This window comes from Meleagris gallopavo, chromosome 5 (assembly GCF_905368555.1).
Source record: "Meleagris gallopavo chromosome 5, MGAL_WU_HG_1.1, whole genome shotgun sequence".
Classification (NCBI taxonomy): Eukaryota; Metazoa; Chordata; class Aves; order Galliformes; family Phasianidae; genus Meleagris; species Meleagris gallopavo.
Window position 1 is genome coordinate 26,906,862 of NC_139408.1, and position 20,427 is coordinate 26,927,288.

Below are 20,427 nucleotides of genomic sequence, written 5' to 3' on the forward strand. Positions count from 1 at the left end.
AATAAAAAAAAAATATCAGAAATGTCAAAAGCTTTGATACTGTAGCACTACACAACTTTGTGCGTTAATTCAACACACAAGTGACTTCTAATGTAACCCTGAATAAACCTTAAATACTGGCAGTCTGTCTGAGAAGTCACTTAGTGTTTTCCTTTGTTAGCATGTCTTTGTCCTGAAGTAACCATAGCAATTAGCTGTAAAACATTTTCTATACAGACCCTGAAAATTTCACGTATTACAAGTTACCATCAACAGATATTTCTTATTTTTTCTTGTATTAAAAAAGGATTTAAACTGTTTTTCTGCTTTTGTGTTGATTTTCTTTTGGTAACAGATTTCCAACATAAATTCACTGTGCAGGCTTCTCCAACAATGGATAAAAGGAAGAGCTTGATCAGTAGCTGCTCCAGCCCTCCTGCAAGTCCCACCATTATTCCCAGACTCAGGGCCATACAGTGTAAGGAGCTCAATGTAGTATTGAATTTGGGAAATGTGCAGTCTGTCAGCGTGGTAAGATGCCAAGATTCCATATCTAGGACAGGACTGTGAAAAGAAATGTTCCTAAAATGTTGGCTTTGTGCCCTTGCATGTATGAGTTGAGAGAGAGAAAAATGGTGTTTTGACAACTGGCTGGGAGGGTGGTGAGTTTGGTAGTATTTGGAGTCTGAGCCTTACCTATACTCTTGAAAGATTGCTACTTGATTTTACAGGGAACATATTCTTTGGGTCTGTAGGCTAATGTTTAGAATCTTAGTCTGCAGAATAGATTTGTGAAACGTTACTGAAGTAGATTAAGTTACTGATGGGGAGAAAGAGAACCAAGGGTGCTTATCATTCAAATGGTGTTCACCTAATAACCCAGAATTAGGGAGATAAGTGTGTATTAGAAGTGTGAAAGGAATGTTAATGTATAGCGTTTGTATTGGATGTCACAATTCTTGTGTTTCTGATATCAAACCAATTCTTCTGAAGGAGAAAACAGTACTAAACTAAAGTCTATCTGTAGTCATTTTGAAGAGATCTATGTGTTAGATGTATGATGAGAATTTTGGGAAATAACTCTGAATGAACATTTTCATTCTTCTGGCTTGTGTTCTTTACATTGCATTGGGACCCATGTGTGTACCTGATTGGCTTTTTTCCCATTTTCCATTCTTTTTCCTACTTGTGAAGTGACTCCTGCTGAAAGTAGTAAAACATGGGGACGAAACTCAGTCCTTCCAAAGGAGGAAGGAGAGGAAGAAGAGAAGAGAGGCCAGAAGAAAAAAGGACGCACCTGGGGACCAAGCTCACTTTGTCACAAGGAGCTAGGTGCAGGAGAGGACAGGTAAGAGGAGGGAATTAAATTGATGTCCATGTTCTGAAACTGGTTATGAGCAGTTTCCCAGGAGATTTGCCTGTCCTCTTGCAAGCACTTTTCTGCTTACATATTTGCTGTGCCAAAGGCTTTAGAAATTGTAAACAGATTAGAGAACTGTTGTGTTCATTTCCTTGCTAGAGGTCCAACCCTGACCTGATGCTTTTCCTGTCTGCTATTACCTTACTTTTATTTTGAGCAGAATTTCTCCTTAGCTGTTTCTCTGTAGCTATTCTTTTCTCTGTAGCTTTTTTTTTTTTCAGGCTTAACTTTGTTGTTTCATATTACACCTGAAAATAATTATTTTATAATTCTCAACTATGTTCTCTCAGTCTTTTACATGCTATTGTTTAAAAAGCGTCTGACAGAACCAGGCAAATATCTTCTCTTCCAGCTTTTGAAAAGTACACATATACCTTGAGTGAATTTTAGCAGATTTTGAATGATTTTTTAACACTGGTGCAAGTTGTACCTGGCCCTTTTCTATAGATTCTTGTTTTGTAACTTTGTTTTTTTTACTTTCACTTAAAGTACAGGAATATTTTAACAGTCTAAGACTCTGAGAGGTTTGAATATCTGTTGTCTTTTAGTGGAATCTGAAACTACTTCCACTGCTAAATTGATAGTTTGACTTCAGTTTTTTTTTTTAGCAGGGAAAACAAGGTCAATGATTATAATTTAATATTAAGTGTTTGAGCATGGAACTTTTGGCAATTAGCTGTTTATGTACTGTGTCACCACAACAACACTGTGCAGGAAGCCTAGATTGGAGTATTCAGTGGCACTAAGCTGCATTCTCCATCCAAGGTACTCTTAGCGCATGTTTTAACAGGGCGATATGGGGTAAGCTACTTCAGCTTGCTGTTCTATAGATGGAGTATTGCATTTTTCAGAATTAAAAGTGATGTCCTATTTTACAGTCATTGATTAATTTTTTTAAGAAAAGGAGATGACTGAAGCTGGTAGAACAACACTTCTGCCTTCAAATAATGCTTAGAATTTTGGAAATAAGCCTCTTTTTCTGGTGGTGTTTTTTTTTTTTTTCCCCTGTTCCTTTTTGTATGGTCTGAAGAACTGAGTTGCTTTTGAGCATGGACTCCTGAAAAAGAGTTACTTGCTAACTCTGATTGCTCCTAGTAAGATGACAGCATTTTGCAGAGTACTTGAAATGTGATAGTGTTGCTGAGAGGGCAGTGTGGTTAACGTTAATGAACTGTTTCTCACTGAGATCATAGAGTCACAGAATCACTTGAGTTGGAAGGGATCCTTAGAGGCCATCTAGCCCAACTCCCCTTCAATGAACATGAATACCTACAGTGAGATCAGGATACTCAGAGCTCTGTCGAGCCTGACCTTGAGTGTCTCCAAGGATGGGGCATCCATCACCTCTCTGATTTTAAAGAACTTCTTCCTTATATCTAATCTAAATTTTTCCTCTTTTAGTTTGAAACTATTTTCCCTTGTCTTATCCCAACAGACCCTGCTAAATAGTTTGTTGCGTTCTTTCTTACGGCCTGTTAGATACCAAAAAAGATCATGTCAGACTGCAGATTATTTAAATAGAATAGAACTGCAGTAAAAATTAGTGCTTCAGATGATAGAGTACTTGCTCTTTTTAGTTCTTTTTTTTTTTTAAATCCAATTCTAATTTGGGAGGATAGGGGATAAAATATTAGATTTAAGTGAAGAGCTGGACTTAGCACAGAAAAGTCCAGTTTAAGCTTTCCTCATGACACCATTTGGGTAGCAGCAGTGCTACTATTCCACATGCTTATATAGCTCTTTGGCCAAGCCAACATGAATATTCATCTTTTCATCACTTTCCATGTATTTTTCCATAGGACATTATCAGATTTTTATGCAAGAATTGCATTATAGGAATTGCTATGAAAATCTCTAATGTGAGTAAACCTACCTGTAATTAACTTTAAGTTAATCCTGAGGAGATGACTTGTTATTCACTCTTCTGCATTTATGTTTGAGCCTAAGAAATACATATAGCAGCATAAGGTTGCTAGGCTGAATTACTAGGACTGGATAAAGCTTTATGCTGGAATAGCATTGTGAAAATTCAGTTGTGATCTTACAGTGTATTCTCAGGAATATCCTCTGCACAGATCTTCAGAGTCTCTTTGTAGTGTTCCTTATAATTTCGGGAAGAGGTGGAGCAAAAATATGGACTTTGTAACTGAAAAAGAAATCTAGCGAGTCACAAAATTATTCTGGTAGCAATTTGTATTTCTGTTCAGATTAAACTATGCTATGTAAGTAGAAGCAAATCTGTCTGGTTTTGACAAGGAAAGATTTTTCTGGGAAGTCAAGAAGTTTATGTGCCTTTCTGAATAATAAAAGGCACTTTCCAAGGCTGTGTGTACTTGACTGTGAAGTAAAGGCTAAACTGAAGATGACTGCTGCCTGTTACATATGACTGTAGTCATTGCTCTCTTTGCACAGAGAGGCTAGTGTTTTCACTGCCCCACTGAAGACTTCCTCAGAAGTTGTCTGCCTGTGTTATGTGTTGACACACTCTTAGACATGGTCGCTCTGCTAATATCATTTATTCTCACTCACCACCTTTCTCTTAATGTGAGTCTGCTTTTCTGCTTTACGATGTTTATCCTAACTGTATATGTTGTACAGATAGGTAATATAGATACAATATGCATTCTCTGCTGCATTTCATTTCATAGCTGAGTGTAGTGTGGAGGGAATAAATTGGGCTTATGTTGTAAAATCATGTGGTTGTCTTTCCTGAGAAATAGGATTCAGCCAGAATGATTAAGAATGGGAAAATGATGAACTCTGAAGATAGATGGGAGCTGTATGAGATGCTCTTAGTGTAAACTAAAACTATTCCTGAATGTTGAGAATAGAAAGAACATTTGAAAAGTCATGTCTATAGGTTGATCTTCAACCAACTGAACAAGTACTAAATCAAGCTAAGACCTTGTGACTTTGCCATAAAGATATAGCTAGTCTGGTAACAAGCAGGGCATACCAGTTAGGTTGAGAATAGAGAAAAAATATATACCAAGACAAAAAAGAAAAAAAAAAAAGAAAAAGAAAAAAAATCCTTACCACCTTGATATAATACAACCTTGAAATCCTGCCATGGAAGTAATCTTACAAATGCAGAGTGATTCTAGTGAAAAATGAGAATAATGAGAGGGACTTGATCGCAATCCTTTCCTTGGAAAGAAGGGAGAATATGAGCATGTGTAAGCTGTCTTCTCAAAGAACAGCACAAGTTGGTCATGTTGCTAGATGAGGTCTCGTCTCTTCAATTCTTCTAGTAACAGATAGATGCTATTGTATATTGATCATTCAGACTGTCCGTAGATGTTGTCTCCTTTCATTCAATTTTCTGAGTAAGTGCTTTTAAGCTTTTTACCAGCATTGATGGGTTTAATGTTGGAGTTCGTAGAAGGACACCACAAAACCATCAGTTTGGAGACTACTGTTGACTGAAAAATAAATCTAGTTGGCTTGTTGAAGTATCAAAATTGTGCAGCTTACTGTTGTTGTTTCTGATATTGTGAAAGTGGTGCAGAATACATATAGGATGATGACGGTGAATATCTATTAACAGGGACTACTAATAAGCTTAGGTGCAAAGCAAGATGCCTTTAAACTCAGATGACTTCAATGTAGGGATTTACTTTGTTTTTTTTTTTTATTTTTTTGGTCTGTAACTAAAAGAATAACATGAACTATGGTGTGTAGTTACCCATTTTTCCATAGTCTGTAGCTTATGCTTTTAACTTTTTGTACTTCAAAACAATATTTTCTCTAGAGGAATGTAATATATCCTCATAATATAGAAGCATGACTCTGTTGTTATAACTTCAACATACTGTATTCCCATTGAGTGATTTTTGATTTTCACTTTTCACTTGTATTTCACATGGAAATGTTGTTAGAGCTGTTTTTTCCCCTTCTCCTACTGAGCACTTTATTTTGTACTTGCCATGGCATGTTTGCCTTGGAAGAAACTGTCTCATCTAATTTCTGTCATAGTACTTTGTATTACCATACATTCATAGCTATTGTTTATCATCAGATCTTTTGACTGTTACATTGTTACAAATGAGGGAAGTGTTGTAAAATATCTTGCTAACACAGGATTGTAAATCTATGTAATTAAGATGGATTAATGCATACCCTAAATAGAGCAATAGAGAATATAGAAGGGAGGAATTAGTTTCTTGTTAGCACTCTACATCTTATTCTTTCTATTATTTCAGTCTGAAAGCTCTGGTAGAAGGATACAAACAGTGGTCATCCAGTGCACCAAACTTAGGGAAGATTCAGAGAACTGCGCCTGCTTTTCCAGGATTCACCAGCTTAGCAGAGATGGGTAAAGGATTTACCTGGACTTGATATTCTCTTGCTTGGTATTCTGCTTTGATATTCTGCTTCCATTCATGTTTGAATGAACTTTTCCTTGTCTTCACCTTACAGCAATGTTTTCATTTTGATGGTGTCTGCTTTTACTTTATTCTTAGTGAAATAAGTACCTTCACATTTTGGATTTTATTTTTTTGTTTATTCTTGTAAGCTAGCAAGCTTCTCCTAATTCCCCTCTTCTTTCCATGCTTTCCACTCCTTTCAACTCCTTTCCTGTTAATATTTAGATGAGCAGTATGGTTACATCATTACTTGCCAGGGAGAGATTCTTATCATTTTCCTGCCTTTTTACTCATCACTCCCATACGTGCAAACTTTGGAGGTAACTGGAGCATATATCACTTCTGGTATGCTGTTTCCTAAATGGCTCATGAAAAAACCAACATGTCAGTAACTTCTTTGGTGGTGTTTTCAGGTACTTGTCTCAACCAGTCTGTTTTGGGGTCAGTAGCTTGTGAGCATTTGGCAGTTGGTAAACAGTGCTTGTAATGAGAAGGATGGTTGCATCTTCTGAGAAGAAGCTTAATTCTCATGTATATTTGTAAAACAGTAAAATTAGCCAAAGTCTTGCATACATGCGAAGTACTTTTTTTCATTTGCTTTCCAGATGATGAAGACAGTGAATGTCTTAATGGGGAGGGCAAAGTGCACCCTTCACCTGGGCACAACCAGTCATACCTCTGCATCCCATTTCAGAAGAATGATGACTGGGATGGGCCTTCTAGTGATGCCAATGATGAATCCACTCCTGTGAACTCTGCTACAAGCACTCCACAGCTTACACCCACCAACAGCCTCAAACGTAGTGGCTCCCACCACAAACGGTGCGAGGTTGCCTTGCTTGGCTGTGGAGCGGTTCTGGCTGCTGCAGGCCTGGGGTTTGATCTCCTAGAAGCGGGGAAGTGTCAGCTACTGATTGAAGAGGATCCAGAGCCACCCAAGGAAGAGAAGAAAAAACGTGACAGCATTTTCCAGCGAGCTGGACGCCCACGCAGGAGCACTAGCCCTCCTTCTCGAAAAATCTTCAAGAAAGATGAGCCCATGTTGTTGCTTGGCGAGCCATCCACATCCCTCACCCTTCTTTCCCTGTCTTCCATTTCCGAATGTAATTCCACCCGATCCCTGCTGCGCTCAGACAGTGATGAGATTGTGGTATACGAAATGCCTGTCAGCCCTGTGACAGTCAAGGCTCCCTTGCCAGCCATTAATAACCCACTAGTTAATGTCCAGATTGAGAGATTCAAACAAGACCCCAACCAGTCCCTCACTCCCACACATGTGACGGTCTCTTCCCACACCCAGCAAGGCGGGCACAGGCGCACACCTTCTGATGGGGCCATCAAAGGGACTGGACTAGTTGTCAATGGGTGCCCAACCAGTGGATGCCCTTCCAGTAGCTGTTTAACTGGAGCACTGGGAGCAGGTAGGTTTTCAGCCATCTTCCTTTTCTTCTTCAGAAGAAGGGCCCAAACAGTATAGATACTTGTTAGGGAGTAAACATATTGCATATACAGCATCTGTTGCCAGCCCACAGGCAGGACTCGTGGATATTGTCTTTACAAAAATAATGACTGGAACAGTACAGTAACAGTCTCTATTCCATCACCTATACACCAAGGAACTCTCTGCATCATGGTATGAGGCAGGGCCATGTTATTGTATCAAGGTACAAATACTGTTCATTTTTAATAGTTTCTCAGAAGTCCATCTCTGTTGCCTTTATACACTTGTTTGTATTGCTGTTACAACTTCAAAGCAAATTTATAATCTTGAAGGCAGTGAAGACTGGATCTCTAAAGCAGTGTGGGGCCTCTGCTGCTCTTGCTCTTATTCCTTCACAAGCCAGAGGGATTTTCCTGGGTAGGTAATGTTCTCATTGTTACAGTCTTTAGGAGTGGCTGTGACTAGATAACTTAATGCTTTCTCTATTTTTTTTTCCTTAGTAATTCACAAGAAAAGAAAAGACTAGAATGTGAAAATTAAATCTGACTTAGCTAGACTGAATGAAATGTGACGTTTGTTGAATGGAAGTCTGAGTAAGATGCGGGTTAATGCTCATTAAAACATTCACGAAAAGTTTTGTTCTATTTTAAAAACAACCAAACAAGAAAAACAGAAAGTGTCTACATTAGATTTTGTTAAATGACTCTTCTAGGGAGTTGGTCTAACTCACTGCAAACAGGTGTCACACATCCTGCTGTGCAAGTGTCTCCCCGATCCATTCAAGCTGTTAATGGATAATGTGCCTTCCAAAGGATTTGGAGAGTTCTTACCTCTGATAGGAGGTCAAATCCATGCTGTGCAGTCTGAGAATGAAGAAAACAAATCAGAGAATGAACAAAATACTCTGCCTATGCAAGGCAAGTGAATCAGGTGTTTCACAATGTGTTGAGAACGATATAGAAATAAAGAAACCAGTTATTCTCTGCAGTCTTGAAGATATGGAGATTGTAGGTTCTGAATGGAGGCTTTCTGCTTTGAAAATGTTTTCGCAGTGTACGTACAATAAGATTTGTCGGAACCTTTTAGAAGTGACATCTAACATGTTTCCCTCTTCTTTCACATTCTCTGTTTTGGATAGGTGTATTAAAAACACCTAGTCCAAGTAGAGATCCAAATGAGGTCCCTCGCCTGCCAGATCCCAACCTTGTTTTTCCTCCAACCCCGAGACGATGGAATGCACAGCAGGACCCCACGCTGGAAAGACCCAAGACGCTGGAGTTCCTGCCTCGGCCTCGGCCCGCAGCCAGCCGGCAGCGGCTTGATCCCTGGTGGTTTGTGTCACCCAGCAATGCCAAGGGTGAATCTTCTGCCAACAGTTCAAGTACTGACACTCCAAGCAATCTGGACTCTTGTTTTGCTAGTAGCAGCAGCACTGTAGAAGAGAGACCTGGACTTCCTGCACTGCTTCCTTTCCAGGGGAGTCATCCTGTAGAGGAGCGGACACTGTTGGACATAGATGCTGAGGGACAGAGCCAAGACAGCACCATTCCGCTATGCAGAAGTGAACTTAACACACAAAAAGCTACAGCATATGAACTCAAGCAAGAATTCTGGTCTTAGTATGAAATTCACTTGGGACAGTAAACCCCTCTAAATTCAATTCTACTTTTTGCACTGAGAATGCACTTTGAAGACAGATGAGTTAGATGCTACGGAGATCGTATGGTGCTGCCTCTGCTGAAGGTGTTGTTCAACTGCCTGATTGTTGTCTGCGGTTGGGTGTAATTTGGCAACTCAGAGCTGCTGACTTTGCTGTGGGGTTTTTCTGTAGTCTTCCCTGTCACTTTATTGCAGTTTGTATCTGCAGTAAGCTAAAATTATCATATCAAAGTCTTTGTCACTGACCTTGTAGGATTTGGCACTTGCAGTAAGTATCTATCCTGGTATTCATCAGTATTTTCAAAACTCAAATGCTATAATACAGCAGATGCCAGTATTTATTTTTCCCAAAAATTCCAGGAAAGAAACAAGTAAATATCTGGAGACTACCTTCTCTAAAATGTGTCATTAGATAGGCCTGGGAATCATGGTTCCCCCACTGAAGGAGCAGAAGTAGCGGTCTTACACTTGCTTGCCCTGTTTTGTTCGTGTCCTAGTGTAAGGTGGAACAGATTGCTGAGGAGGGCCGTGGCATCTCTATTGGTGGAGGTTTTGGAGAAGAGACTGGATGGTTGGGAATGAATAGGTGTAGTTGGTCCTGGCTTCAAGGAAGGGTGAGTGGACTTCGATGATCTTTTGAGGTCCCTCTCAGCCCTATTTTTCAATGACCCTTTGCTTTCAAAATAGTGAGTGGGGGTGTTATGACTACTTACTTCAGCCTGTTATTTTATTTCTAGCTGTGGTTCCATTAGCCTCTTTTTTTTTTTTCTCCCCCTGTATCACAGACTCATAGTTGAGTTGCCTCAGCTTTGGGAGGGAATTGGACAGGAACTCTTTCTTTAAAGCTGCGTGTTGGCTTGCAGAAGTAAGTTACGTCCCCTCATTCTTTCTTCTTCCTGTTTCTCGTGCTTTTTAGGAGTGGCCCTGTAAACCCGAGATGGTTCCTGTGCACGCTGCTACTTGTTCAAGGCTCTTTTGAAATTGAGATTTGTGTTGTTAGTAATTCGATTGTGCAAATAGGAATCAGAACATCTGGATTCTGTCTTCTTTAGTCACTGACTCACTGTGTGACCTTGGGCAAATAATGTAACCTCTCCGTGCCTGAATTTCCCCATCTGTAAATAACAGGGATAATACCTACCTCACAAGGGGGGGTGGGACCTATGTAGTATGTTCAAAGTTCTTTGAGATCTTTGTGTGGAAGGCAGTATAGGCATGTAAAAAAAACATTTGTTCAAATTCATAAAAGTTCTTACATGGTCAAGGAAGACCAGGTAAGAAGACCTCCTGCCTTGAAGGAGGAAGTCACACAACTAATGTGTGCATATACTCAGTTTTCTTCAGAGGCTGCAAGTGTGTCTGTGCCCCCGGCAAGTCTGTGTTACTGGGTTTAATGAGAGGTTCATTTGTTCCCAGTTTTGGCATTATAAATAAGGGATGTGGCCTTTTTACATGAGTGTGTTAGGGTAGTCTGCTTTATTGAGGGTACAGCTTATCTGTTCACTCTTCTTATACAGATCTTTGCTCATTTTGCTAATCTACTTACCATTTGGGTGCAAATAACTGATTTGGCAGTGCTGCCAATGCTGTCTTCCTGTCAGGGAAGTCCAGTCCTGTTGTGAAGGCACTGTGGATGAATACTTTCTTGCAGCAGCACAGAGAACATGAGCGTTTAGATGTTTATAACCTTAATATTAAAAACCAGCATGTGTGGGGAAGTACTCTCCTTAGTAATTTTAATTCAGTTTGAGGGCTAAAAGCATCATGTTGCTGTGGATCAAGTGTATCTTCTTAGCAAGCAAGTGCAGTATGTTACCATTGAGGAAAGTCATGTACTTCTTGTTCCTCACATTCCACAAAATTTGTTTAATGTTTGAATTTCTTTTTGCTGCCTACTCCACTGAACTCTCCAGAGCTAGCCTTAATGATGCTACACTAGCTGCTAATGTTGGATAGACTGTTGACTGTGTAGACAAGGTACTCTGGTGTGTCGCAAAGAAACTTAAAAAAGAAAATTCGATGTTTCTGGGACTTTTGTTAAATGTAAATCTTTAGAATTTTTTTTTTTTAAATTTCTTGTGCATTCATCCTTTTGTTTTTCATTTCTGAAACCTCAATGTGTGATCCAGGAACTTCAAAAACAAACAAACACCAGCAAAAAAGCACCTCAAGGGAAGCCCGATCAGAAGTTGTATCAGAAGAGCATAAAGCAAGGCATTAAAACTATCTAGTTTTCAGTCTCCCTTACCCTTTTTGAAAGTCTGAGACAAAACTGGATCAGCTGTTCTTTCTATGCAAAAAGCATTATTCCAAAGTTATGGAAAAAAAAAGTTATCTGCTCTGCAAAGACATGATGTGAAATTGCTCTTTTGCATAGGAAAGTTAATGAAGTGTCAGAATCCCTTTTCTCTCACTTTTAGATAACCACTTGGTGAAGGTGATGAGTAGCTAACCATAGGAGGGTTTTGTGCCAAAGGGCGTCTTCTCTAACACCAAATGGACAGCAAAGGAACTGGGTGACACCGGTGACAAAGATTCATGGATGCAGATCAGGGTTTCCGGCTTAGATATTCTCTATTACAAAGCTGCTAGAAAGACAGGGTAGGAACAGTGTTTTCTAAACGCTCCTTAGATGCAATTATCTTAATTGAATCTAGCATGTGAGATAAAAACAAGGTAGACTCTGGACGTCAACCCCTAAATAAGCTTTCCAGTTTGGAGTCCGGTGACTTACCTGAGGGTACTGAGCAAGTGGAATCTGTTGTAAAACAAAGCTGTTTGCTTTAGCAAGTGGTGGGATACTTTCTGACAGGCAGAGGGCTCTCGAGGCAAAGTCGTGTGTTTTACTGTATGCATCCTAAAAGCTGTTGCCACTGGTGCCTTGAGGCCCAGGGGCCATCTGAATGTTAAAGCTTTTCATTTGTAACCTTTTCATTTATCCATCTATCCTGTACTGGTTTGATTACTCTCCTGTCTTATTCTATTTGTTTTCTTTTTTCTTCCCAGCTGTAGGCAGCGAGGTGCCCCAAATCCCCAAAAGAGCTTCACTCTAGTCCACTATAGAAAAAGAAAATCTGAGCCAGTCAGAAAGCTCACATACCTTTTTTTTGTCTACTGGCTTTCATTTATTTGTCAGTGGGACAAAAATTTCATTATTACATTGAAACACCTGCTAGTGGAGTTCTTGAGGAAAATGGTGAAAATCTTGCTGCAAAAGTAAAATACCCTTAAATGAGTAAGTTGCACTTTATGCTGAGAGAAAGAGAACACGAGAGCACAAATTTACTGAGCAGCCTAAAACAATGATAAAAGAGTGCAGTAAAACATATTAATGTCATTATAGAGCTCACAAAGAAGAATTAATCTCATTACTCTTAGTATCGGTTACAAAATGCCGTTGCTGTGAAATTTTTCAGATTTGGAAATACATGTTTTCTTTTAAATAGTTGACTGGCAATATATATATATCACTAATTTATGTAATTGACTTAGGAATTTAGAATATGTTCGCCAGCTCTTGAAAATATGCTGTCTAGCAGTCTGCCTGTTTTTCCTGTAAAATTGAGAGGAAAGCACAGACCTAGCGACAGTGCAAAAAAATTACTTTTAAAAAATAAATTTCTACTGGTTTCACAGAAAGTGAACGTGGGACAGGTAGACAGAAGACAGCTTTTGTGTCAAAACAAAAAAAAATATGGATGGTTATGGATTCTTTGTAATATTGTTGCTTCCTATGGACTGCACAATGCTCTGTTTCACCATCAAGTAGATCTTGTCTCCTTTGAGCCTTCTTTGAGGTGCAAATGTAACTTTTTATAGGTACCCTTTTTCCTTCAGATTATTGCTGCAGCAGATTCATATTCAGTGCGGGGCAGGGAACCTCAATGAAAATATTCTTTTTGTATTGGTTTTCTAACAAAATGAGTATTTTCAAAGTAAAATTTTCATTAGTGATGTGGAAAGACCTATTTGGGTTTGGTATGCTTTTATGATGTATTTTTCTGTACCTCTAGGAATGGGAGTAGTTGCCCTCCTCTTCATAGCATGCTGTTATCTTAAGACTTATGGACAATGCTGCGTAGAGATGTTACTGGATGAAACTGGATACCTCTCATTCTGCTGAAGGTGAGGCAGTAATTAATGGTCAAGTAAAGAGAGGTCTTTGCCATTTGGAGTACTTTATTAAATAGCAAATGACAGGAAACCTCCTAACTTGAACCACCACCTTTCTATCTTTTATTTAACTTTTATTTGAACTTAATTCATTTCTATGGAATGAATATGGAGTCCGAAGACCCATTAGATGTGTGGAACCAAACTTAATTACTGTATCCCAGAATTCAGTGTTGGCTTGTTGCCTTTGTAAGTATCTCTAAGCTAATATTAATGTTTATTTCTTTGGGTTTTTTGAAATTTTTTTTCTTGGAAAAAGATGGTTATTACTTTCTAATGTTTTCTGTGTGTTTTGGAAATATTCTTAAAAATTCTATCAGTTCTATGGAAAATAGGAAGGCTTATCTTGCACAGATGCTTCTTTTAACATGAAACAAGGGAACCTTTAAAAATGAAAATTTCTGATCCCTTTTACTACAACATAGTTGCGTTCCTTTGCTTCTATATTTATAACTTGCTTAAGGTTGTAATTTGGGTAAAACTGGATGCTAACAGTGACAGGAGAGGCTTATGTTAAAAAAATATATTTACAAACAAGCAATAAACACAGCATGTGCACAAACAAAACCGAAATATACTCATGCTGTCACAAAGGATAACTTTATGACTTCATAAACACTTTGGTTCATTATATAATTAAGGTATCTTTAAGAAAGAATGCCTTCCTATGTTTTTCTTTATAGTTTACTTTGGTAAGGTTAGAATAAGGTGCTTGGCACAGACTCTGGTCTTGCATCTGGCTGGACAGAATGGATTTTTAACCAAATGATTGTTTTTTCTATTTCCATATCTAGTCTGTGGTTTAGACTTTTCTATTTGTTTTGCTTAGCATACAAGTCTTAATAAGAACTTGTTTCTTCAGCTCTGCTTTCACAGTTTCACAAAGCAGTACAAAATGCTTTATGGCTTACTTTGCTACTCCCATCTTACTAAATACACTGGTAGAATGTTATCTGCTATAGTTTTAAAGTTCATTTGCTTTTGTTTTTTCTCATACTCAGTTTTTTTTAAGCAGCATTACCACTGATCAGAGACAAGTACAGCTTCTAAAATCATCTACATCGGCTTTATTTTTATATGTTAAAAACAGTCATTCCCACCTTAGAAGTATGTGCTTGATTATAAGGTGATTTCCCACAGTGACTGGGTCGGGGGTCTCACATATCTACCAAAATTCTTATTGTCCCTCTATAACAAGAATCTCCTTTTTTTTTTTTTTTCCCCAGTAGAAAACACTTGATCAATGTCATGTACAAGAACCACGTTTCACCTCTTTCTTTACATGAGTAATAGAATCTTCTTTTTCTTTGTTTCCAAATGACAAGAGCATCATTTTACCTACTGAGTGTGGCTACTTGTGCTGGTCTTTCTAAGCCTCTGAATTACATCTGTGTGTTTTAGATGTATCTTGTATTGCTAGGTGCCTTCTACTTCATGTGTATCTTTGCTAGGGCCTTAGGTTGTTTTCTGGAAGGAACTCTTGGTTGTAGCTTTCAGTACTGTAGTTTTCTTCATCATACATTAGGCCAAACACCAGTCATACAAACATTTCATGTTCTTCAATTTGCTGACTTGTGTATACCCTTGTGGAAATAAGTATGCTATTGCTAACTCTCCTTATCTCTCAATTAGAATTCTAAATACGTGATTCCATGGCTGTCTCTATCCCATCCTTGTCAGTTATTTGTTCTTGTTGCCATAGTATTTTGACAGAAGACAGAAACCAACATTATCTTATCTGTGCTTTGACCTAAAACATTTTCAAGGTAGAAGCATAAAACACAAGTGGGGGAAGTGTAAGTGTGGAGGTTGGCAGAAAATAACCAATGCAAGGGTGAAATTTCCTATCTTAATATACTAAACGGTGGTTAGAGGACTCTGACCAAGAGCTGCTTGGTAACCTATTGGCATCATAGTTAAATTGAGTCCTAAAGAAGGATTTGAGGATTGTGTGGTGACTTCATTTCTGGTTGATTTGTTTTCTTTTACCCCGAGCTACCTCATTTATATGGATGGAGTGGAAATAAAGGATAAGTTGTAAGAATTGCTCTAGATAACAATTGAGACTAGAATGGTGAGAGCACCAAGGAAAGCACTTGTGTTTGGCTCTTTGACATTCAAATTCCTTACGGAAAAATAAAACCAGCTGTTCATTTCCAAAAATTAAGATTATACTTTATTATGTAACTCTCCAAAATAAACAATAACAAGGCACAAAGTATATTTCCTGATGGTTTTTGACCTGTGGAAGAACTGAATTTCCAATCTAAAAAGTGATTACTTCATATTGATTACTGCTGCTTTTAAAGGTGGAAGTATGTTTTTTGAGAACATATTTTTTTCTAAATAATCTCATGTACTCTTTAAGTGAGCCTATATACAATCTTTTTTCCCTTGTATTTACTGTAGTTTTCCTAATATCATAGAATCCTTAGAGTTGGAAGGGACTCTGAAGGCCATCTAGTCCAAATCCCTTGCAGTGAACAGGGACATCCACAGCTAGATCAGGTTGCCTGGGGAATATATCTGATTCTAATGCAGTTCTTATATCTGAATGCTAATGGTCAACTACAGCTAATTTTAAGAAACTATGAGACATTTTTACTGTGTAACGTAGTGGATTTTTCTGCTCAGCTTGAAGAGGGCTACTGTTAGGTCTGTAGCTGATGGGGTCAGATAGATGTGCATTTAGCAAGTGTGGACCTAGAACAGATCTGCAGGAGGAATGCCAAAGTTGCATTTGCTTAGAGAAGGATAACTGAAAGATAATAATGCTGGGGAAAAATGTCCCTTCACTATTCAGAAGTAATTCTCTAGGATCTTGTCCGTGCAGTGAGAACTCATGGTTTTTAAAAGAATCTTTTGACTGAAGCCCCGGCATAAGACCAAGATAAAGTATTTGCATTATTTAGGAATGATTGACACTGTCTCCTTGTCCTACCTTGATTGTTCCAGTGTAGCATTTTCTCAAGAATAGATGCTGAGTAAAGCTATCCTTCTTGCCTTGAAGCAGGAGGAGAGAGATGCGAGTCTGAGAAAGAAGAATTATTGTTATAGCCATGTCCTAATGCATTTCCTTATCGCTCTCCCAGCAGCAGAGGTTATAGTGGAGCAGAAAGACTCCTCTGATTATTATCAATTGCACACTTACCTTCTTAAGTTTAACTACAGTTGGAGAAGAGCTGAACTCTTTCCTTGAGTGCTTGTGGATGTGGCTACTTTTATTAATTTGGGGGTAAAATGAGGTAATGTTTTCTCCTAGTCCCAGTTTGTGTTGCAAAATGATTTGTCTCTCCTGACTAATTGTCCAGGTATTTGCAGCAGGCTTTTATTTCTGTCTTGCTTGCTTTGGTGAGTGGCTCTTAAAATGTCATCATGGTTAGCGTTTGTGTCTGAATAGGGCAGCTAATACCTCTGAGCTGATTTTTCACACTGCATCTCAAACAGATGTTATTACATTGGTTCTGCCATTGCTCTGTTTTCAAGGTTATCTTGGCAGCCATAATATTCAGAAATCCTAGACTGTATAAAGAATAAAGCAGCAGAAAAAAAGAAAACATACCAATGCTTACCAATTAAACAGCTGAGTTTTGCCAGTGGTTTTTGCAGAGACTAAAAAACGTTCTTCTGCAGTGTAGGTCTCTGAGAGACAGCTAAATTCCAAGTGGAGAATGTACCTGTATCTGCTTAATGTCAACAGGCACCAGTGCCTCCCCTATTTGGCAGTTTTTATATGAAACCATGTAAAGCCAAAAACATATAGTAGTAAAAGTTTATATGTAGGGTACTGTCTCGTAACTAGGAGGGGAAGAGGTCTCAATTCAAGAAAGAATACTGAAACATCACCGAAATCAATGGAATGTATCTGTGGGGCTAAATGCACAAAACCTCAAGTCAGCAAAGCTATTATGATCTGATCTGGGGGGTTGTCTTGTAGAGATTAATGGTGATGGACCAGTCTCCATATTTTGTCAGAGGGAGTTCCTTCACAAGCCTTCGGGTAAATGCAGGCTCGATTTGCTCTGACTTGTGTGGCCTTTCCATGCCTGCATTTGCCATCCTATTTCATCGCTAGTTCTTACCATAAACAGGGAAAGCTTTGAGAATATTTTCTGATACAGGAGAGATCAACAACTTCTGCGCTAGCAGACTGCTGGCTTCAGAGGGGGCAGTAAATGGTGTGTGGAGGCTGTGTGTACAAATTTTTATTTAACCTGAGGTACTTTCTCAGGTTTTTTCATTTCAGAAATGCATCCTTCCAGGTTAGTGTACAGATTTGACAAATTTGGAAGTGATCAGTGTCTACTGTTATTGTTAGGGTTCTTGGATTCTTGCTTGTTAGCTGTTGGTCCAGCACTTCGTGCTGGTATATATGACTTCTTTGTCATAAATTCAGAACAAACTGGGAATACCGGAGATATTTTGCCTGACTTTAGTTGAGAGGCTTATATGGAGTGGGGAGGGGTGGTAGTGATGGAAAAATCAGGGAAACTACCTGTGATTTTAACAATGTCTCATCTGTGGCTTTGAAAGTCTGAATTTCACAGCCAGAGAATGTATTTCCTCCCTCTTTTTATAAGCTACATCTTTCTTTTGCCTTATTAATTGTGGATCTGTTCCTGCTTCTGTTTAAAGCCAGTTGCAAAAAACAGTGACCTGAATTTCCTAGGTACAGTGTTGTCAAATCTGAAGAACCAGGTGAGTAGTTGACTCTAGTGTAAGATCGTATGCCCATGTCCATTTTTTTGAGATATGGGATAGTTCCTGCTTGTGTTGAAATCCCTGTGTGGAAAGTGTTAGGTACTTTGTAAGGAGCTCCAATCTCTGCGGGACTGAGATTCATCTGATGACTTAAGTATTTCAGTCCATTTTTGGAGACCTCTGTATGTCTTCTGTTAATGGTGTTCAAAAGTCTGTTACTATGGAAGTAGCACCTCAAGGTGTGTTTTGCCCGAAGAACCTGCAATGAAGCAGATGCATTAGGAAATGGCAATGTACCCCAGAGTTGAGTAAAATAACAGAGGCCACCAAGGTTATTCTTGTTTGTGTGATGAAATGTTGTCAAATGAAGTGATTTGTTGGAGCCTTCCTGTAACCTCTGTACAGCAGTAAGCTTAGGGGAAAATAAGATTGCATTATTTTTTAAAAAGCTTTATTTGTGACCTGGCTTTGTTGCCTCTGACCCTCTTGGGCTTAAATAGTTAAATTATATTAATGTCCAGTTTGTTTCACTGTAGGTAACACATCAACTGAATACTCTTGTGCATAATCTACTGTATCTTTCCTCCGTTCTGTGTCAATGTATTATGTGTATTTGGATTACAGTTCTTTTTTATTGTATTAAATTATTTTATGTTATAGAACAATATTTAAGCAAAGCAAAGAGCTAATGAAAGTTGTTGGCATTTTGGGATTTTTTTTTCCTCTTTGCTTTTTTTTGGATGTACTGTAAATTGTAAACCAAGGATGCCAAGCAGGCTTGGTTCAATGGCTAAAATTATTGTATTACAGTGTAATGCTGATCTAGGCCTTGTCTCAACACTAGAGCACACAGACTTGAATAAAACTGTTATAAAAATGATTGTCTTTAGGTCCTGAGTTCTTAGTTTTGTGCTTTAGATAATTTGAACAGATATTTAGAACAGCAGTATCATTACCTTGCTCTGAGGAGCATGTCTTTTCTTCCCAGTGCCATGACAGGTTTTTTTTCTTTGTTAGTCATCTTGGTTCTGATAACTGTTCCAGTCCTGGGCTTTCCTAGAGTTTTGAAATCTGTGCTAAATCCACAGTCTGATATCAGTCTTGGCATACAATATCTGTGCTGACATCTAGCTCTGAACGGGGTATTTAATTGCTTTTATTAAGGTTAATATTTCTGTTCTGTTAGCTTAGGATTTTTGTGCTCTTTATTTAGCATCCCAGCCAGATGATGAGTCTGAATGCCTAGATCTGTAGCAAATGCAGTAACATGTTTTGTGCATGATGACATTTAGCAGATGGTTTATACTCACTTCTGCTGCTATGCCTTTGTCCTTGCAACCTTATTAAGATACTATTGCTTGAACCAGTTTTCAAACTCTTTCACATGCTGCCAGGTTGAAAGATGACATGGTTTTGATTCCTGTGTGTTTGAGTCCTGGCTTATGACTTTGCTGTTTTCTGACATCATTACTTATGTAGGTCACTCTGAAAGTAATGCCTCCTATTTATTTCCATGGAAATTACAACAGATACAAAGAGCATAACACTATTTGGTAGAGCAAATTCTCAGTTACAGAACAATGCTTTTCAACATAGTCAGCAGCAATGTATTTTTGGTAGCAGTGGACAAGAGCCTGCATGCCTCACTTGTATTAAAAAAAACATAAAAATAAAAATCTGCACCATTGGACGTGACCACTGCCACCACTACTTAAATGCATCACCCACTACCTTACTGTGCTCACATCCACTGCTTGGTCTCAATAAACATTCAGCAAACATCAATGAGTGTTAGTGGGTGCATTTTTTTCTGCTGGGAGGAATTCATTGACACACCTTTGTTTCATATGCCCTTCCATGTCAAACACCATTTTGTCAGACTGCCCCTCTGCTGCCAGCACAGCAACGAAATGTAATGGAATCTTGATGGGAAGGTTCAGCTTTTACTGCCATACCACCTGCCATGCCTCTGACATCATGGGCCAACATAACACAATAGGAGGCATTACTTTCGGAGCAGCCCTTGTAATTTTATCTTTTTAAGGAATAACTGTATGCTACAAGTTTCATAATTTCCTTTGAGAAATGACTTTTCTCTAGTCATCTTCCCTCCAGATTTTGATTGCCTCGGACAAAACAATTTCTACCTTCTGCAATACTTGGTATAATATGGTTCTATTCTAAAAGAATCTGATGTTCTAGCTTGGATGTGTTTTCCTGTCACAACTATGAGGTTACCGTAATGTTCAGGCTGACCTCATCAGGAACAAAAATCTGGATGCGTTATGGCAGACAGTTTCTGCTTGTGAATATAGCTCCTGTAGAAAATGGCAGGAACACAAAGCGCTGCATGAGAGTGTAAACCTAGAATTTTCTTAAGCAGAGGTATCTAACTACTGTCAGAAAAAGAGAATCCTAAATAAAAGCTGCCAGGATCTGTGCGGGCACAAAATAAACATCAGTGGGTGTTTTGGGATGAGTAACATTAGTTTTTATTTTCTTGATGTGTAGGTAGGGGTTGGTAATACAAATTCTAGAACAAATCTTTCAGCCTTTATGTATATGTATGTTATGTATGTGCAAGGGAGGAAATAATCACATATTACATTGTTACAATGCTTGATGACTGGTGCTGGAATAGTACAAAGAAGTGGTGCTTTCAGAGCTCACCACATACCTTGATACTA

At 38.6% G+C, this 20,427-nt stretch overlaps 1 protein-coding gene across 17 annotated transcripts in view; it reads left to right on the top strand.

The window, feature by feature from the left end:
* MAP3K9 (mitogen-activated protein kinase kinase kinase 9) overlaps positions 1 to 20,427 on the top strand; it is a 105,481-nt gene that overhangs the window by 35,229 nt on the left and 49,825 nt on the right. For 6 of the 17 annotated variants that reach the window (XR_014883535.1, XR_014883533.1, XR_014883534.1 and 3 more), the window contains exons 7-11: positions 335 to 457; positions 1,174 to 1,327; positions 5,602 to 5,714; positions 6,372 to 7,187; positions 8,346 to 12,991. Coding sequence is in view for 1 of the 17 variants with exons in the window: in XM_085224925.1 (XP_085081051.1) it covers positions 335 to 457; positions 1,174 to 1,327; positions 5,602 to 5,714; positions 6,372 to 7,187; positions 8,346 to 8,827 (1,688 nt within the window). In the remaining 16 variants the exon portion in view is untranslated. Of the gene's footprint in view, positions 1 to 334; positions 458 to 1,173; positions 1,328 to 5,601; positions 5,715 to 6,371; positions 7,625 to 8,345; positions 18,621 to 20,427 lie in introns of those variants that run through there. The other 11 variants (XR_014883541.1, XR_014883543.1, XR_014883544.1 and 8 more) reach the window with 10 other exon arrangements.